The sequence below is a fragment of the Moschus berezovskii genome, chromosome 5 (genome assembly GCF_049115385.1).
Source record: "Moschus berezovskii isolate FMDL1 chromosome 5, NW_MosBer_1.0, whole genome shotgun sequence".
NCBI classification, from domain to species: Eukaryota; Metazoa; Chordata; class Mammalia; order Artiodactyla; family Moschidae; genus Moschus; species Moschus berezovskii.
This window is the reverse complement of record NC_142464.1, coordinates 77,892,975-77,907,911: the sequence shown is the minus strand read 5'-3', so window position 1 is coordinate 77,907,911 and position 14,937 is coordinate 77,892,975. Positions and strand designations below refer to the sequence as shown.

General features: G+C 44.8%; 1 protein-coding gene across 2 annotated transcripts in view; it reads left to right on the top strand.

The window, feature by feature from the left end:
* SCFD2 (sec1 family domain containing 2) overlaps positions 1–14,937 on the top strand; it is a 416,000-nt gene that overhangs the window by 377,312 nt on the left and 23,751 nt on the right. For both annotated transcript variants that reach the window (XM_088836334.1, XM_055434867.2), the window contains one exon: positions 9,324–9,458. In XM_088836334.1, the coding sequence (XP_088692460.1) occupies positions 9,324–9,458 (135 nt within the window). The remainder of the gene's footprint in view (positions 1–9,323; positions 9,459–14,937) is intronic.

Genomic DNA, 14,937 nt, shown 5'->3' with positions numbered 1-14,937 from the left:
CCAGTGAGTCAACTCGTCGCATGAGGTGGCCAAAGTATTGGAGTTTCAGCTTTAGTATCAGTCCTTCCAATGAACAGCCAGGATTGATCTCCTTTAGAATGGACTGGTTGGATCTCCTTGCATATATTTGTCTTTCTCTGGCTTCCTTCACTTAGTATGATAATCTTTAGGTCCATCCATGTTGCTGCAAATAGCCTTATTCTTTCTTGTGGCTGAGCAATATTCTCTGTATGTGTGTGTGTGTGTGTGTGTGTGTGTGTGTGTGTGTGTGTGTGTGTACACCACACCTTCTTTATTCATTCATCCGTTCAATGGACATTTAGGTTGTTTCCATGTCCTGGCTATTGTAAATAGTGCTGCAGTGAACATTGGGGTGCATGTATCTTTAAATTAACCATACTTATATCATTTAATGAGTTTTTGGTTACCAGTGAAAATAGAAAAAAGAAAAAAGCTGAAAGCAGTTTAAACAAGAAAGGTAATGTATTAGATTCTATGATTTAAAAGGCCAGAGAAGGGACAGCTTCAAGTGGTAAGGAACCATTGCTGGGGTGATGCTAACAGAAATAACAAAGGAGCAGGTTCCCGCTTGCTTTCCCTGCCTTCCAGTGTCCTTCCTGGGCTCCTGTGGGCACAGTCGAACAGATCTAGATGGCAAAGCACAAATATGGTTTGCAGGCCAGCCTCCAAGTACTGAGTATGGAAGAGAGGATTTGGACTTGAGAGACAACAACTTAATAACCATCACATCTCATTATAAAAAATGATATTTCAAAATGCTGTCATGGGGCTTCCCTCCCCACACCCAGAGCTGGACCATAAAGAAAGTTGAGCCCCGAAGAACTGATGCTTTTGAACTGTGGTGTTGGAGAAGACTCTTGAGAGTCCCTTGGACTCCAAGGAGATCCAACCAGTCCACCCTAAAGGAGATCAATCCTGAGTGTTCATTGGAAGGACTGATGCTGAAGCTGAAACTCCAATACTTTGGCCACCTGATGCAAAGAACTGACTCATTGGAACAGACCCTGATGCTGGGACAGATTGAAGGCAGGAGGAGAAGGGAACGACAGAGAATGAGATGGTTGGATGGCATCACTGACTCAGTGGACATGAGTTTGAGTAAACTCCAGGAGTTGGCGATGGATAGAGAGGCCTGGCATGCTGCAGTCCATGGAGTTGCAAAGAGTCGGACACGACTGAGTGACTGAACTGAACCGAACTGGGGCTTCCCTGGTGGCTCAGCGGTAGAGAATCAACCTGTCAGTGCAGGAAGTATGGGTTTGATCCCTGGGCTGGAAAGATCCCACATGCTGCGGAGCAGCTAAGCCCATATGCCGTAACGATTAAGCCTGCTCTCTAGAGACTGGGAGCCACAACTACTGAAGTCCGCGTGCCCTAGAGCCCGTGCTGTGCAACAAGGGAGACCGCTGCATGAGAATCCCAAGCCTCACATCTAGGGAGTAGCCCCGTCTAACTGCAACTAGAAAAGCCCATGCAACAATGAAGGCCCAGCACAGCCAAAATTAAAAAATAAAATTATTTTTAAAAGTTGCTCTCATATGAGAAGACAGTCATGTGAGAATGTCATGTGACTGTCCTAGGAGAGAGTTCAGTCAAGAAAAAGAATGAGTATTACAGAGGCATGAGAGGCAGTTCATTAAGAAAAGCAATTTGATTGTTTCTCTGGATTATGTGATGTGTCTGTTATCTGTGACTTCTCCGTACTTAATTTGTGGCTGCTTTTCTCAATCTAAATAAATGTTATCTACATATCTTAAAATATAATAAAACGTGTTTACAGCCTTGCCCAGTAACATTCCATGATCACAAAGTCCCAAGAATGAAGGTGTTAAAGGAATAGCACTTCCAAATCTCTGCTCACCCTCAAGGGGAAGCTGACTCAAAGGGCCTTTCTCCCTAGAGCTGCATTCCCCAGGGCCGAGCTGAAAGTAGAGCAAGGGAGAAAGGGGATGTCTAATGCTCCACCCTTCCTTCTTTCCCTGTCTCCAGTCTACACAGGGGCTTCTGGGGCCCTGAACACAGTCCTGTCACCCTGGTACCCTGTGCCTTGCACAGAGGGGGCCCTGACATAGTGTTTTTGCTGGACAACAGGACTGTCTTTTTCCTATGTCTGAGCTCTTCTTGGGGTCACTACTCATCCTGCTTACTGAAGGTTCATCCTATGGCGAGCAACCAAAAAGTCTTTTGGTTTTTGTAGGTTGAGGTACGTATACTCCCTTCTCTCTTAAACATGACAGCCTATGTGTATCTCTCTGGTTCTGCCCAATGTTATTCTGTATAATTATATGTAGACTAATAAAGGAAATAACTGTAAGCTCCCGGAAAGAAGTAGGCTTTTTATTTATCATCCCTTTGTGTTTTGTAACAGAATTTTATTAAGTTGCAAGTAGCAGAGATCTGAAACATAATGGCTTAAACATGCAAGGTTTTGTCTTGTCACATATGTAGGTTCTGAGTCAGTCCATCTGTGTTGTAGTAATGCCACGAGTCTCCACGGACCCAGATTTCTTCCAGCCCTCTGCTCTATCATGTCCAAGAAATGGTTCAATTTTCCACAGTGGCTGCTGGGGCTGCCGCCATCACTTTCATCCCACTCCCCTTCTCCTTGCGTATCATTCTCCAAAACTTCCAGACTCAGCAGCAAGAAAGGCTGCAGAATGGAGTTTTTCAGCCAATTGATCATGTGCCCGGCCAAAAACTGGTTCTATTTCTGAGGAAGCAGTTGATGAATAGTTGATAAGTTAGCAGAGTATTGGCCAAAGGACTTCTCCGTGGAGAGCAGTTTAGAGAGATTAAAGTTTAAGAGATTAAATATCCAGAAAGGCTGAGATGGTAGAAAATTTCTCAAGACAGTTTACTCAGGGAGGAGGGTTTGGAAAATTCAGAGGCCATTCTGTGAACTTTTTTTTTTAACATTGAAAATACATATTGGATTGTTTTAATTCCAGAAATATAAATTTCTGAAGTTTTGGAAAAAGAAGAAAATAGAGTCCCCTACTCGCAGAACCTAGCATTAGCCCTCATTTATGTTTTTGTGTGCTTTATTCCAACCTCTTCCAGACATAAATAACTTATTAATTTTTAACAAGTGAGGAAAAAAAGGCCGTTCTTGATCTGTGGGAGTACGTGCGGGTGTAGATGTGTGTGTAGTGGTGTTTGGACTGTGCTTTTTGAAAAAGGGATACAGTGAAGAGACTTCCTCGCACCTTTGTCTCCTGTCCGGCCCCCACTTCGTGATCACGGCTCATGGCGGTTCTGTATATCACAGCTGAGTTTATTTTTCGCGTGTTTCAGCAAATGCAGGCTTTCATCTTCCCTTTGGCACATTCTACACAAATGCCCATTATTCGTATTGCTCCTCATCTTGCTTTCTCCACTCACAGTTTATTCTCACCTTGCCTTTTCCTATCGACACAGAGTTCCCCTCTTCACTTCCACAGCATTCCTTCATGTGGATTAGATTCCATTTATTAAACAGCTCCCTACTGATGGGCACATGAGTTTCCAATCTTTTGCTGTAACAAATAGACGTTTATGGATCTCATTTGCATACAGTAGCATATTTGTAGGATTAAGTTTTAGATGTGGGATTGCTAGGTCAGATGCATTCATAACTTTGATAGGTATCTCCAGACTACTCTCTATGCTGATTGTAACAATTTACACTCCCACCAGCAGTATATGAGCATGTCTGTTTACCTATGACTTCGTCAAAAGAATGTATTTTCAAACCTCTGCATTTTTGCCTGTATGATAAATTGTAAAAATCTAACTTGGTGTTACAGCTTTATAATGAGGAGGTTGACTCATAGTTTTGTTAGTTTTTAAATTTCCATGTCTCTGCCCAGTGCTTTCCGTTTCATGAACATTTGTCTATGAGATCTCTGGGCATGCAATGGTCTGTTTGATTAATAAACAGAGGAGACCTGCAGCTTCAACAGGTGCTATTTCTCCCTGCATCTTATTCCTGTTAAATGCACTAGTTGCCTTCTAGCTAAGTGATTATTTATGATCGTGATGATTTATACTCTGATTTATTTCTAAGATATTTCAAGTAAGAAAGTTGGAATAAGGGGAAACTTAAGAGTAAAACATGACTGTAGGGAAAGCAAGACGAGGCCAGAGATGAAGTCAGTACCCCAGATGTCCTCAACACTGGCTAGAGGTCAGTCACAGATCTGGCCAGTACAAAGAGAGACACAGTTCACTGCATCTCTGCAGTGCTGGCTTTCCTGAGTCTGTGATAGATACAGTAGAGTGCTTTGAGGGTAGACACTCCTCTTCCTTCACCCTTCATGGTCCCACTGGGCTGCCATACAGAACTGGAGCAGCGAAGCCAGCAACACGACTGGGAGTAAAGCAGTCCAGCTGATGGGAAGGTAAGGAGACCCAAGGCAAGGAGGAAGGGAATTTGCTTAGAATACACATTGGTCAGAGGCTGCTGCTGCTGCTGTTGCTGCCAGGTCACTTCAGTCGTGTCCGACTCTGTGTGACCCCACAGACGGAAGCCCACCAGGCTCCCCCGTCCCTGGGATTCTCCAGGCAAGAACACTGGAGTGGGTTGCCATTTCCTTCTCCAATGTGTGAAAGTGAAAAGTGAAAAGTAAAGTTGCTCAGTTGTGTCCGACCCCTAGTGACCCCACGGACTGCAGCCTACCAGGCTCCTCCATCCATGGGATTTTCTAGGCAAGAGTACTGGAGTGGCTTGCCATTGCCTTCTCCGTGGTCAGAGGCAGCTGCCTCCAAATATTATCTAAACCTGGATAGATATAGCACCACTTACCAAACTGTAGGTGTTGTAAATTCACATCAACTTAATCCTACTGAAATTCTTTTTTTTTTTAATTTATTCATTTATTTGACTGTGCCAGATCTTAGCTGTGACATGTAGAATCTTTAGTTGCAGCATGTGGGATCTAGTTCCATGAATAGGATTGAACCCAGGCCCCCTGCATTGGGAGTGTGGAGTCTTAGCCACTGGACCACCAGGGAAGTCCCCTACTGAAATTCCTATTGTTCACGTGGCATTCTTTCTCTAAGTCCCAACCTTGGTCAGCTTTCATTGGGGCATCTTGGCTTCTTTTTCTGGGCAGGTTGTACTTGGAGTTGACTTCCCTAGAAAACAGAGATTGCTTTGGGCTTGGTTAGTGACAATACATTGTAAGAAAACATTTGGGATCCTAAAGGAAGGAAGGGAGCATAATTCTAAGAATGTTTAGGAAAGACCTGAGAGCATCTTCATCTAAGTTGACAGTATTTTGCTTTTCAGCATACTTCATGCTGAAGGGAATGGCAAACCACTTCAGTATTCTTACCTTGAGAACCGCATGAAGAGTATGAAAAGGCAAAAAGATAGGACACTGAAAGGTGAACTCCCCAGATCAGTAGGTGCCCAGTATGCTACTGGAGAAGAGTGGAGAAATAGCTCCAGAAAGAATTAAGAGGCTGAATCAAAGCAAAAACAGTGCCCAGTTGTGGATGTGACTGGTGATGGAAGTAAAGTCCGAAGCATGGAAACCTGGAATGTGAGGTCCATGAATCAAGGTAAATTGGAAGTGGTCAAACAGGAGATGGCAAGAATGAATATCGACATTTTAGGAATCAGCAAGCTAAAATGGACCTGAATGGGCGAATTTAATTCAGATGACCATTATAACTACTACTGTGGGCAAGAATCCCTTAGAAGAAATGGAGTAGCCCTCAGTATCAACAAAAGAGTCCAAAATGCAGTACTTGGGTGCAGTCTCAAAAAACGACAAAATGGTCTCTGTTCATTTCCAAGGCAAACCATTCAATATCACAGTAATCCAAGTCTATGCCTCAATCACTAATGCCAAAGAAGCTGAAGCTGAACGGTTCTATGAAGACCTACAAGACCTTCTAGAACTAACATCAAAAAAAGGTGTCCTTTTCATCATAGGGAACTGGAATGCAAAAATAGGAAGTCAAGGGATACCTGGAGTAACAGGCAAGTTTGGCCTTGGAGTACAAAATGAAACAGGGCAAAGGCTAGCAGAGTTTTGCCAAGACAATGCACCAGTCATAACAAACACCCTCTCCCAACAACACAAGAGATGACTCTACACATGGACTTCACCAGATGATCAACACCAATATCAGATTGATTATATTCTTTGCAGTCGAAGATAGAGACGTTCTATACAGTCAGCAAAAACAAGACCAGGAGCTGACTGTGGCTCAGATCATGAACTCCTTATCACCAAAGTCAGACTTAAATTGAAGAAAGTAGGGAAAACCTCTAGACCATTCAGGTAAGACCTAAATCTAATCCCTTTTGATTATACAGTAGAAGTGACAGATAGATTCAAAGGATTATGTCTGATAGAGAGAGTGCCTGAAGAACTATGGACAGAGGTTCCTAACGCTGTATAGGAGGCAGTGATCAAAACCATCCCCAAGAAAAAGAAATGTGAAAAGGCAAAATGGTTGTCTGAGGAGGGCTTACAGATAGCTGAGAAAAGAATAGACGCGAAAGGAAAAGGAGAAAAGGAAAGATATATCCATCTGAATGCAGAGTTCCAAAGAATAGCAAGGAGAGATAAGAAAGCCTTCCTAAATGATCAATGCAAAGAAATAGAGGAAAATAATAGAATGGGAAAGACTAGAGATCTCTTCAAGAAAATTAGAGATACCAAGGGAACATTTCATGCAAAGATGGGTACAATAAAGGACAGAAATGGTATGGACCTAACAGAACCAGAAGATATTAGGAAGAGGTGGCAAGAATACACAAGAGAACTATACAGAAAAGATATTGATGACCCAGATAACCATGATGGGGGACCACTCACCTAGGGCCAGACATCCTGGAGTGTGAAGTCAGATGGGCCTCAGGAAGCATCTCTAAGAAAAAAACAGGTGGAAGTGATGGAATTCCAGCTGAGAGCATTTTCAAATTCTAAAAGATGATGCTGTGAAAGTGCTACACTCAATATGCCAGCAAATTTGGAAAACTCAACAGTGGCCACAGGACTGGAAAAGGTCAGTTTTCATTCTAATCCCAAAGAAAGACAATGCCAAAGAATGTTCAGAATACTGCATAATTGTACTCATCTCACACACTGGCAAAGTAATGCTCAAAATTCTCCAAGCTAGGTTTCAACAGTACATGAATCAAGAACCTCCAGATATTCACGCTGGTTTTAGAAAAGGCAGAGGAACGAGAGATCAAATTGCCAATATACGTTGGATCATAGAGAACACAAGAGAATTCCAGAAAAACATCTACTTCTGCTTCATTGACTATGCTAAAGCCTTTGACTGGGTGGATCACAACAAACTTGAAAATTTTTCAAGAGATGGGAATACCAGACCACCTTACCTGTCTCCTGAGAAATCTGTATGCAGGTCAAGAAGCAACAGTTAGTACTGGACATGGAACATCAGACTGGTTCCAAATTGGGAAAGGAGTATGTCAAAGCTGTATATTATCACCCTGCTTATTTACCTTATACGCAGAGTACATCATGAGAAATGCCAGGCTGGACGAAGCACAAGCTGGAATCAAGATTGCTGGGAGAAATATCAATAATCTCAGATATGCAGATGACACCACCCTTATGACAGAAAATGAAGAGAAACTAAAGAGCCTCTTGATGAAAGTAAAAGAGGAGAGTGAAAAAGACTCAACTCGCTTAAGACTCAACATTCAAAAAATGAAGATCATGGTAGCCAGTCCCATCTCTTCATGGCAAAAAGATGGGGAAACAATGGAAACAGTGAGAGACTTTATTTGGGGGGAGGGGCTCCAAAATCACTGCATATGGTGACTGCAACTATGAAATTAGAAGACACTTTTTCCTTGGAAGAAAAACTATGACCAACCTAGACAGAATGTTAAAAAGCAGAGACATTACTTTGCCAGCAAATGTCCATTTAGTCAAAGCTATGGTTTTCCAGTAGTCAAGTATGGATGTGAGAATTGGACCATAAAGAAAGCTGAGCGACAAATAATTGATGCTTTTGAACTGTGGTATTTGAGAAGACTCTTGAGAGTCCCTTAGACTGCAAGGAGAGCCAACCAGTCAATCCTAAAGGAAATCAAACCTGAATATTCATTGGAAGGACTGATGCTGAAGCTGCAATTCCAATACACTGACCACCTGATGCAAAGAGCTGGCTCACTAGAAAAGACCTGGATGCTGGGAAAGATTGAAGGCAGGAGGAGAAGGGGACGACAGAGATGAGATGGTTGGATGGCATCACTGACTTGATGAACATGAGTTTGAGCAAGCTCCGAGGGTTGGTGATGGATGGGATAATGTTGGTGATGGACATGCTAGGGAAGCCTAGCATGCGCAGTCTTTTGGGTTGCAAAGAGTCAAACATGACTGAGTGACTGAACTGAACTTATATTTTATACATTAAATTGTCACTTTAAATGTGGATTGAAAAATTAGCCATCCTGTAACTATAGCTCTGGTAAGAGTGTCAGACTTTATTTTTGGGGGCTCCAAAATCACTGCGAATGCTGATTGCAGCCATGAAATTAAAAGATGCTTACTCCTTGGAAGGAAAGTTATGACCAACCTAGATAGCATATTTAAAAGCAGAGACATTACTTTGCCAACAAAGGTCCATCTAGTCAAGGCTATGGTTTTTCCAGTGGTCATGTATGGATGTGAGAGTTGGACTGTGAAGAAAGCTGATTGCCAAAGAATTGATGCTTTTGAACTGTGGTGTTGGAGAAGACTCTTGAGAGTCCCTTGGACTGAAGGAGATCCAATCAGTCCATTCTAAAGGAGATCAGTCCTGAGTGTTCATTGGAAGGACTGATGCTAATGCTGAAGCTCCAATACTTTGGCCGCGTCATGAAAAGAGTTGACTCACTGGAAAAGACTCTGATGCTGGGAGGGATTGGGGGCAGGAAGAGATGGGGACGACAGAGAATGAGATGGCTGGATGGCATCACCGATTCGATGGAGATGAGTTTGAGTGAACTCCGGGAGTTGGTGATGGACAGGGAGGCCTGGCGTGCTGTGATTCATGGGGTCGCAAAGAGTCGGACACGACTGAGCGACTGAACTGAACTGAACTGAAGAGTTGTTTGCTTGTGGAGGGGAGTATGAGAAACAAAAAATAGTGCTAGTGTAGTGGAATAAACATTTTTCCCAAAAAATCAATGTTGTTATATTGTCTTTTCACATACACACAAAACCATAGCCATTGCTCAGGATCAAAAATAAACTTGTTTTGCTTCATTTGGTGCAGATAAAGCTATCCTGTCTCCAGACAAACCAAACAAAGCCTTTTCCTTACAGCACAACATTTTGTCTTTCCAGGCATCCTATAAACCACTGTTGAAGCAGGTCGTGGAGGAAATATTTAATCCCGAGAGGCCAGATCCAGTTGACATTGAACACATGTCTTCAGGCCTCACTGATCTCCTTAAAACTGGATTCAGCATGTTCATGAAGGTAAAGTCACCATGACGAGGTAATCCTCAGTGTAATGCTATCTTTACTGGGCTTGAAAATGCTGGTACCTCCTTAACCCTCATGAGTATCACAGAAGAGAATGTCTGGCCTTTCTGAAATCAGGTACAATCTTCATGTAACTTTTGCTTATAAGCAGCCTGACCCTCTAGCTTCCCTTGACCTAAGTATTATGATCTTTTCTCATCAATAGGTAAGGACACAGCCCTCCAGGGTAACGCTCCTGAAAACATTCCTCCTGGTTCACATTGTCACTTATCACAAATCCACATAGAGATCTTAGTGGCAGTCTTGTGCCCTTCATTCTAGAGCTTACTGTGTGGGATAACAAGTAACTCTCCTCAGTCACATAACCAGCATCATCCCAAAATCCATTTGACAATGACTTTTATTTTAGCTTAGCATACTCCCAGGTGACAAGTACGAGAATTTCTCTAGCTAATATCGAGGCTAAGTCAAAATTACCAAACCGCCTTTGCATTGGAGATGAAAGGAGGAAAAGTACACAAATGTGATCTATTTTTAACCCACTGTAAAGTTTCTAAATATAAAAACATCTAAATGAGATTACAGGCTGACCTCCTCGTCTATGCCAGGATTTCGGTTGTAATAACTCTTGGAAATAACAGAATGTTTTGCCAGTTTCAAAGAGTCTTTGAAATCATGAATTAATCTTCATAGACGATCTGGCCTTTCAGAGTTCAATGAATGCATATGCCAGGAAAACTGGTCCACTCCAAAAGCCAGAGGGCGGAAGCCAGTCAGACTCTAAACCAAGCAGTGAGCAGCTGGAATGGACGCTAGGTCTCCTCCCCAGTGCTCCCAGTCATCATCAGCTTCTGATGCAACATGTGGCTGGGGCATTTTCCCTCTGTTTTTTTGTTTTTTAATAATACAGCACAGATCAGCTTCTCAAAAGTGTTCAAGGGCTCCTGTGTAAATGTGGGCCGGGGTTGTCTAGCAGCTCTTCATACTGGATGGTTTTTACAGATGCTTCCAGGCTAGACGTGCTCTCTGACTTTCTCTGCCTGAGCACTCTATTGCTTCATTCATAGCTTGGACTTAACCTTGAAGAGAAACTAAAATAAGAAGTGTGGACTTTCCTGCCCTGGTCGGTCAGGTCTGAGGACAGCCCACTGTGACCTTTGGCAGTCAGCCTGCTGCATCCATAGTCTGGCCAAGGGCCCAAGTGGAGGCTCGAACCCCACCTCCTGCTTACTGCAGGAGTTTCTGATTTGCAAAGAGGCACGGTGTCAGTGAAAGGAGGCCCTAACTTGCCCAAACATAACTTGCCAGTGATGTTCCACAAAAGAACAGTTTCCTGCAAAAGGGTTCTGTGACAAAATATGTTCAGAAAACCCTCGGTTAAACAGAAAATTAAACCAAAAGTCTTTGCTGTCATATGTCATAGTGCCTTTAATACACTAATGGACTCTGCAACTCTCCGGCGGCCGACACAGACCGTCTGTTGTAGGAGGACTGTCCACTTGCATTTTCCATCACTGTTTCATGAACCATGAGACATCACATCTTTAAATTACCCTTTTAAACTCTATAGTGTGTTTTCTGCAGCTCTCCTTGCAGTTGGAAGCTTCACTGTCCTAAGATGGGCTTTGCCTAGGGGGATGTTTAGAACTGTTCTGGGCCATCACTGGACTGCTATGTTTCTCTCCATTCAAATCCCCAGAGTTAGGGCTCATGCAGAGATGCTCCTGCCCCCAGAGACGGATCCCAAAGGGAGGTTTCCATTTAATGGTTTTAGGAAAAAGAATCATACATTCTCCCAGCAGCTGCCAAGACCCACTCCTCAGCCCCCAGCTGCTGGGCCTCTGCACTCACTTACTAGGGGCATCTCATTTGTCTGCAGGTGATAGGAGAGTCTTGGTGGGCTAGGCAGAACCCTCCCCACCCCAGCACCCTAAGGGAGAATCGTTTTATTTTGTTTCTACATGGGCCTCTATGGCTGGCTTTTCTCATCATTCCAGAGAACTTGGCAAGGAAAGTTACTGGCAGCCCACGTGTCAGGGTTTGAACAAAACTGCAGTAAATGAAAAGAGGAATGCTAGGGCTTTGAGAAACCACCTTTGATTTCCCGCAGAGCTCTGTTTTTGAGATGGGGGTGTGCCATCAGGAGAGGGTATCTTCTACTTTGGTTTAAGGCCAGTGGAAAGAAGAGGATGTGGAGGGAGGTGGCAGAGGCTCTCATGGCCACGGCCATTCACCAGTCTCCCTGGTCCTGTTTTCTGAGGCTTCTCACTACCAAAGTCAGGCAGCTAAGCTGTGGTCACGTGTACCCAGGGATCAGCCATCCTCATATTCAAACCTCACAATGACCCTTTCATTATCCCTGCTTTACCCATGGGGAAACTGAAGCCCAGAAAGGGTAAGCAGTAGACTTGAACTTTCAGAAGGCTAGGGTTGGGTCATCCTCCCTGCTCTTCTAGGTGTTTCCTGAACAGCACACAGGAAGTGGGACACCAGGATTCATCCCCAGATCCATCTTATTCCAAAGTCCACGCTCTTACTCACATTGCTTGGCACCAGGATGCTTCCAGGTATTCTCTTGGAAGTTCAGTATTCACGTGTCATAAATTCTTTTCTTCCTGATGACTCATTAGCACAGATGCTTTCCCTCTCCAGTATCTATGCAGTGCCTCCATCAGCTCCTGGCCCGGACTGATCCTCAGAACAGCCCAGACGAGGGCGCTCTCCCAGGGTCATCTGCTGCTACTGCTTCTCTGGGCTTCAGTCCAGGGACCCATGGGTCATACAGCCCCGGGAGGAGAAATGTGTGCAGTGGTGTTGGGTTGCCTCCATACGCTGCAGCTTCATTCTGTATCGGCGGCCAACAGCCATTGCTTTTCTGCTACTCGCTGCCCTACTCTTTGCCTCTGGGACCTGTTTCCCCCTCTTCTCACTCAGAGCCAACCGAAGCTAAGCCTGAAAGGAGCAAACAGACAGAACCTGATGAAAGAAAGGTGTCCATGTGGCCTCCTTCTCGGCCTGGGGTGCTGCTCGTCCAAACGGGAGAGCCGTGGTGCTGGAAAGGGAGCTGAGCTGCTTACCTGTCTCTGGACTCACATGGTTTCACAGATGATATCGTCTCAGAGTCATCAGAGGGAGAACCTGTAGCCTAGGCAAGGGGTGAGAAGCCGGAGAGAGATGAGCTAGTACGTAGACCAGTAGATGTTCCCGCAGGGTGTGCTATGGGCCCCACGGCGGTGATAGGAAGACAGTAGGAGCGGGGTTTCCAGGCCCCAGGGTATCGTCAGGGCTCCATACCTGTGCACACACCTCTGTGGCTGCACGTACTCCTTGCTTTGTCATTATACATCTTTATCATTACACATTGAAGTGAAGTGAAAATCGCTCAGTCATGTCTGACTCTTTGCGGACTATAAATTGAGGATGATAATAGTACCCACTTTATAGGGCTGTTGTGAGAATGAAGTGAGTTCATATAGAGAGAGTATTTACAACGGTGCCTGTCCTACAGTAAGTGCTAAGTACGTATTTGCTATTTTTATGTTTACAAGTTCATGGTCCTGGTCAGGGTGTGGTTCCCAAGGGCCACCGTGAGAATCTTTGTATCGCTGTGCAGAGCCAACATGTGGGCATTTTTTGCATACAGATTGACTGCTGAGTGAACAGGTGAACCACATAGGAGAGAATAGACACCGCCCCGCAAAGCCACGAGCATGTCCTGTCTCACTGCTGACTTGTTCTTGCTAAGAGGATGGAGTCTTAGTGCCTGTGGGAAGCTATGTTTGTACGACCGTGCTGTGTTTTGCCAGAGCCCCTTGTTCTCCCCTGTGAATCCAACCTCGGTGTCCTCAGTCTCAGGGGACACAGACCGTCCCGCCTGGGGCAAGCTGTGGAGCCTGTGAGATTCCGTACGTGTGCTGTGATGAGATGGCTCAAGGGAGGAGAGGCCAGCTGGGCTAGACCCTGACCACCTGGGGAATGGAGGCAGAAGCCCAAAACAACTCGAGCCCCAGACTCTACCAGGAGCCCTACAGAAGCTCTGTCTCCACATCCCGGGAGAGGGCAAATGCTCCACCCCACAAGTGCTCCTCAGACAGCCTCTGTGCTGTAGGGAAGTGAGACTTTCATCCCAGATGCTCCAAAGTGGCTCACAGCATTTAGTCGCATTGATGTACATGTCTGCAGACAGTGAAAGTTAGGGGATACACCCATGTGTCCAAGATTCTCTGCATCAAACAAACTCTCTGTGAGAGGGAAGTCAAGGCAGCTGGGTTCTGCCCTTAGTACAGTCAGAACCTCATGTGCTGATATCAGACTGCAATTTGCTAAAGTCACTTTCCTTCCATTGCTTTATTTAGCATGCTTTCCTGTGTAAATCAGACTCTCCAGACAAGTCTCTCATCCCAATCTGTCCCGGTTATCAATCGGTGCATCAGAAGCCTTGTTGAAACACTGGCTTTAAATATCATTGATCATTTATTTTGTTCATGATTGTGCTGTCTGGGCAGAGCTCAGCAGAGAAGAATTCACCTCCAAGGTTATGCTGACCATCAACTGATAGCTCAGCCCAGCCTGTGAGCTGAAGGCCTCAGTTCCTCTCCACACAGGCTTCTCCACATGGCCTGAGCTTCCTCACAGCAAGGCAGCCGCATTCCAAGGATAAGCATCCTGAGAGAGAGCACCAGGTGGGAACCTCAGAAGCCACAGAACATCACTCCCACAATGCTCTGATGGTCAGTTCAGTTCAGTCACTCAGTCGTGTCCAAGTCTCCACGACCCCATGAATCACAGCACGCCAGGCCTCCCTGTCCATCACCAACTCCCGGAGTTCACTCAAACTCACGTCCACAGAGTTGGTGATGCCATCCAGCCATCTCATTCTCTCTCGTCCCCTTCTCCTCCCACCCCCAATCCCTCCTACCATCAGACTCTTTTCCAGTGAGTCAACTCGTCGCATGAGGTGGCCAAAGTATTGCAGTTTCAGTTTTAGCATCAGTCCTTCCAATGAACACCCAGGATTGATCTCCTTTAGAATGGACTGGTTGGATCTCCTTGCAGTCCAAGGGACTCTCAAGAGTCTTCTCCAACACCACAGTTCAAAAGCATCAATTCTTCGGCGATCAAGGCAGTCACAAATGCCTTCCTGGGTTCAGAGGGAGAGAGAGCATGAGGAGCAGAAAATATCATTGAGGCCACTGGTTTTGAAATAAATGAGTCCAGAAAGGCTCTGATAGCAAAAGGTATGCTTGCTATTTGCCTGAAATCATTTTAAATAATAGAATCTTTTTTAAAAAATTAACAAAAATTTAAAAAAGCCTTCCTGATGGATGAGACGCTGAGCTGTAGAACTTTGCTCTCCCAAGTTCTCCCTGTCAGGCCCTGTCAAGGAAAGAGACAGGCTGGGGAGCAGAGCTGGGCACCCTCAAGGTCATTCTTCCTGTGGTTATGAGAAAGTGTTTGGAGTCAACTCAGCGTA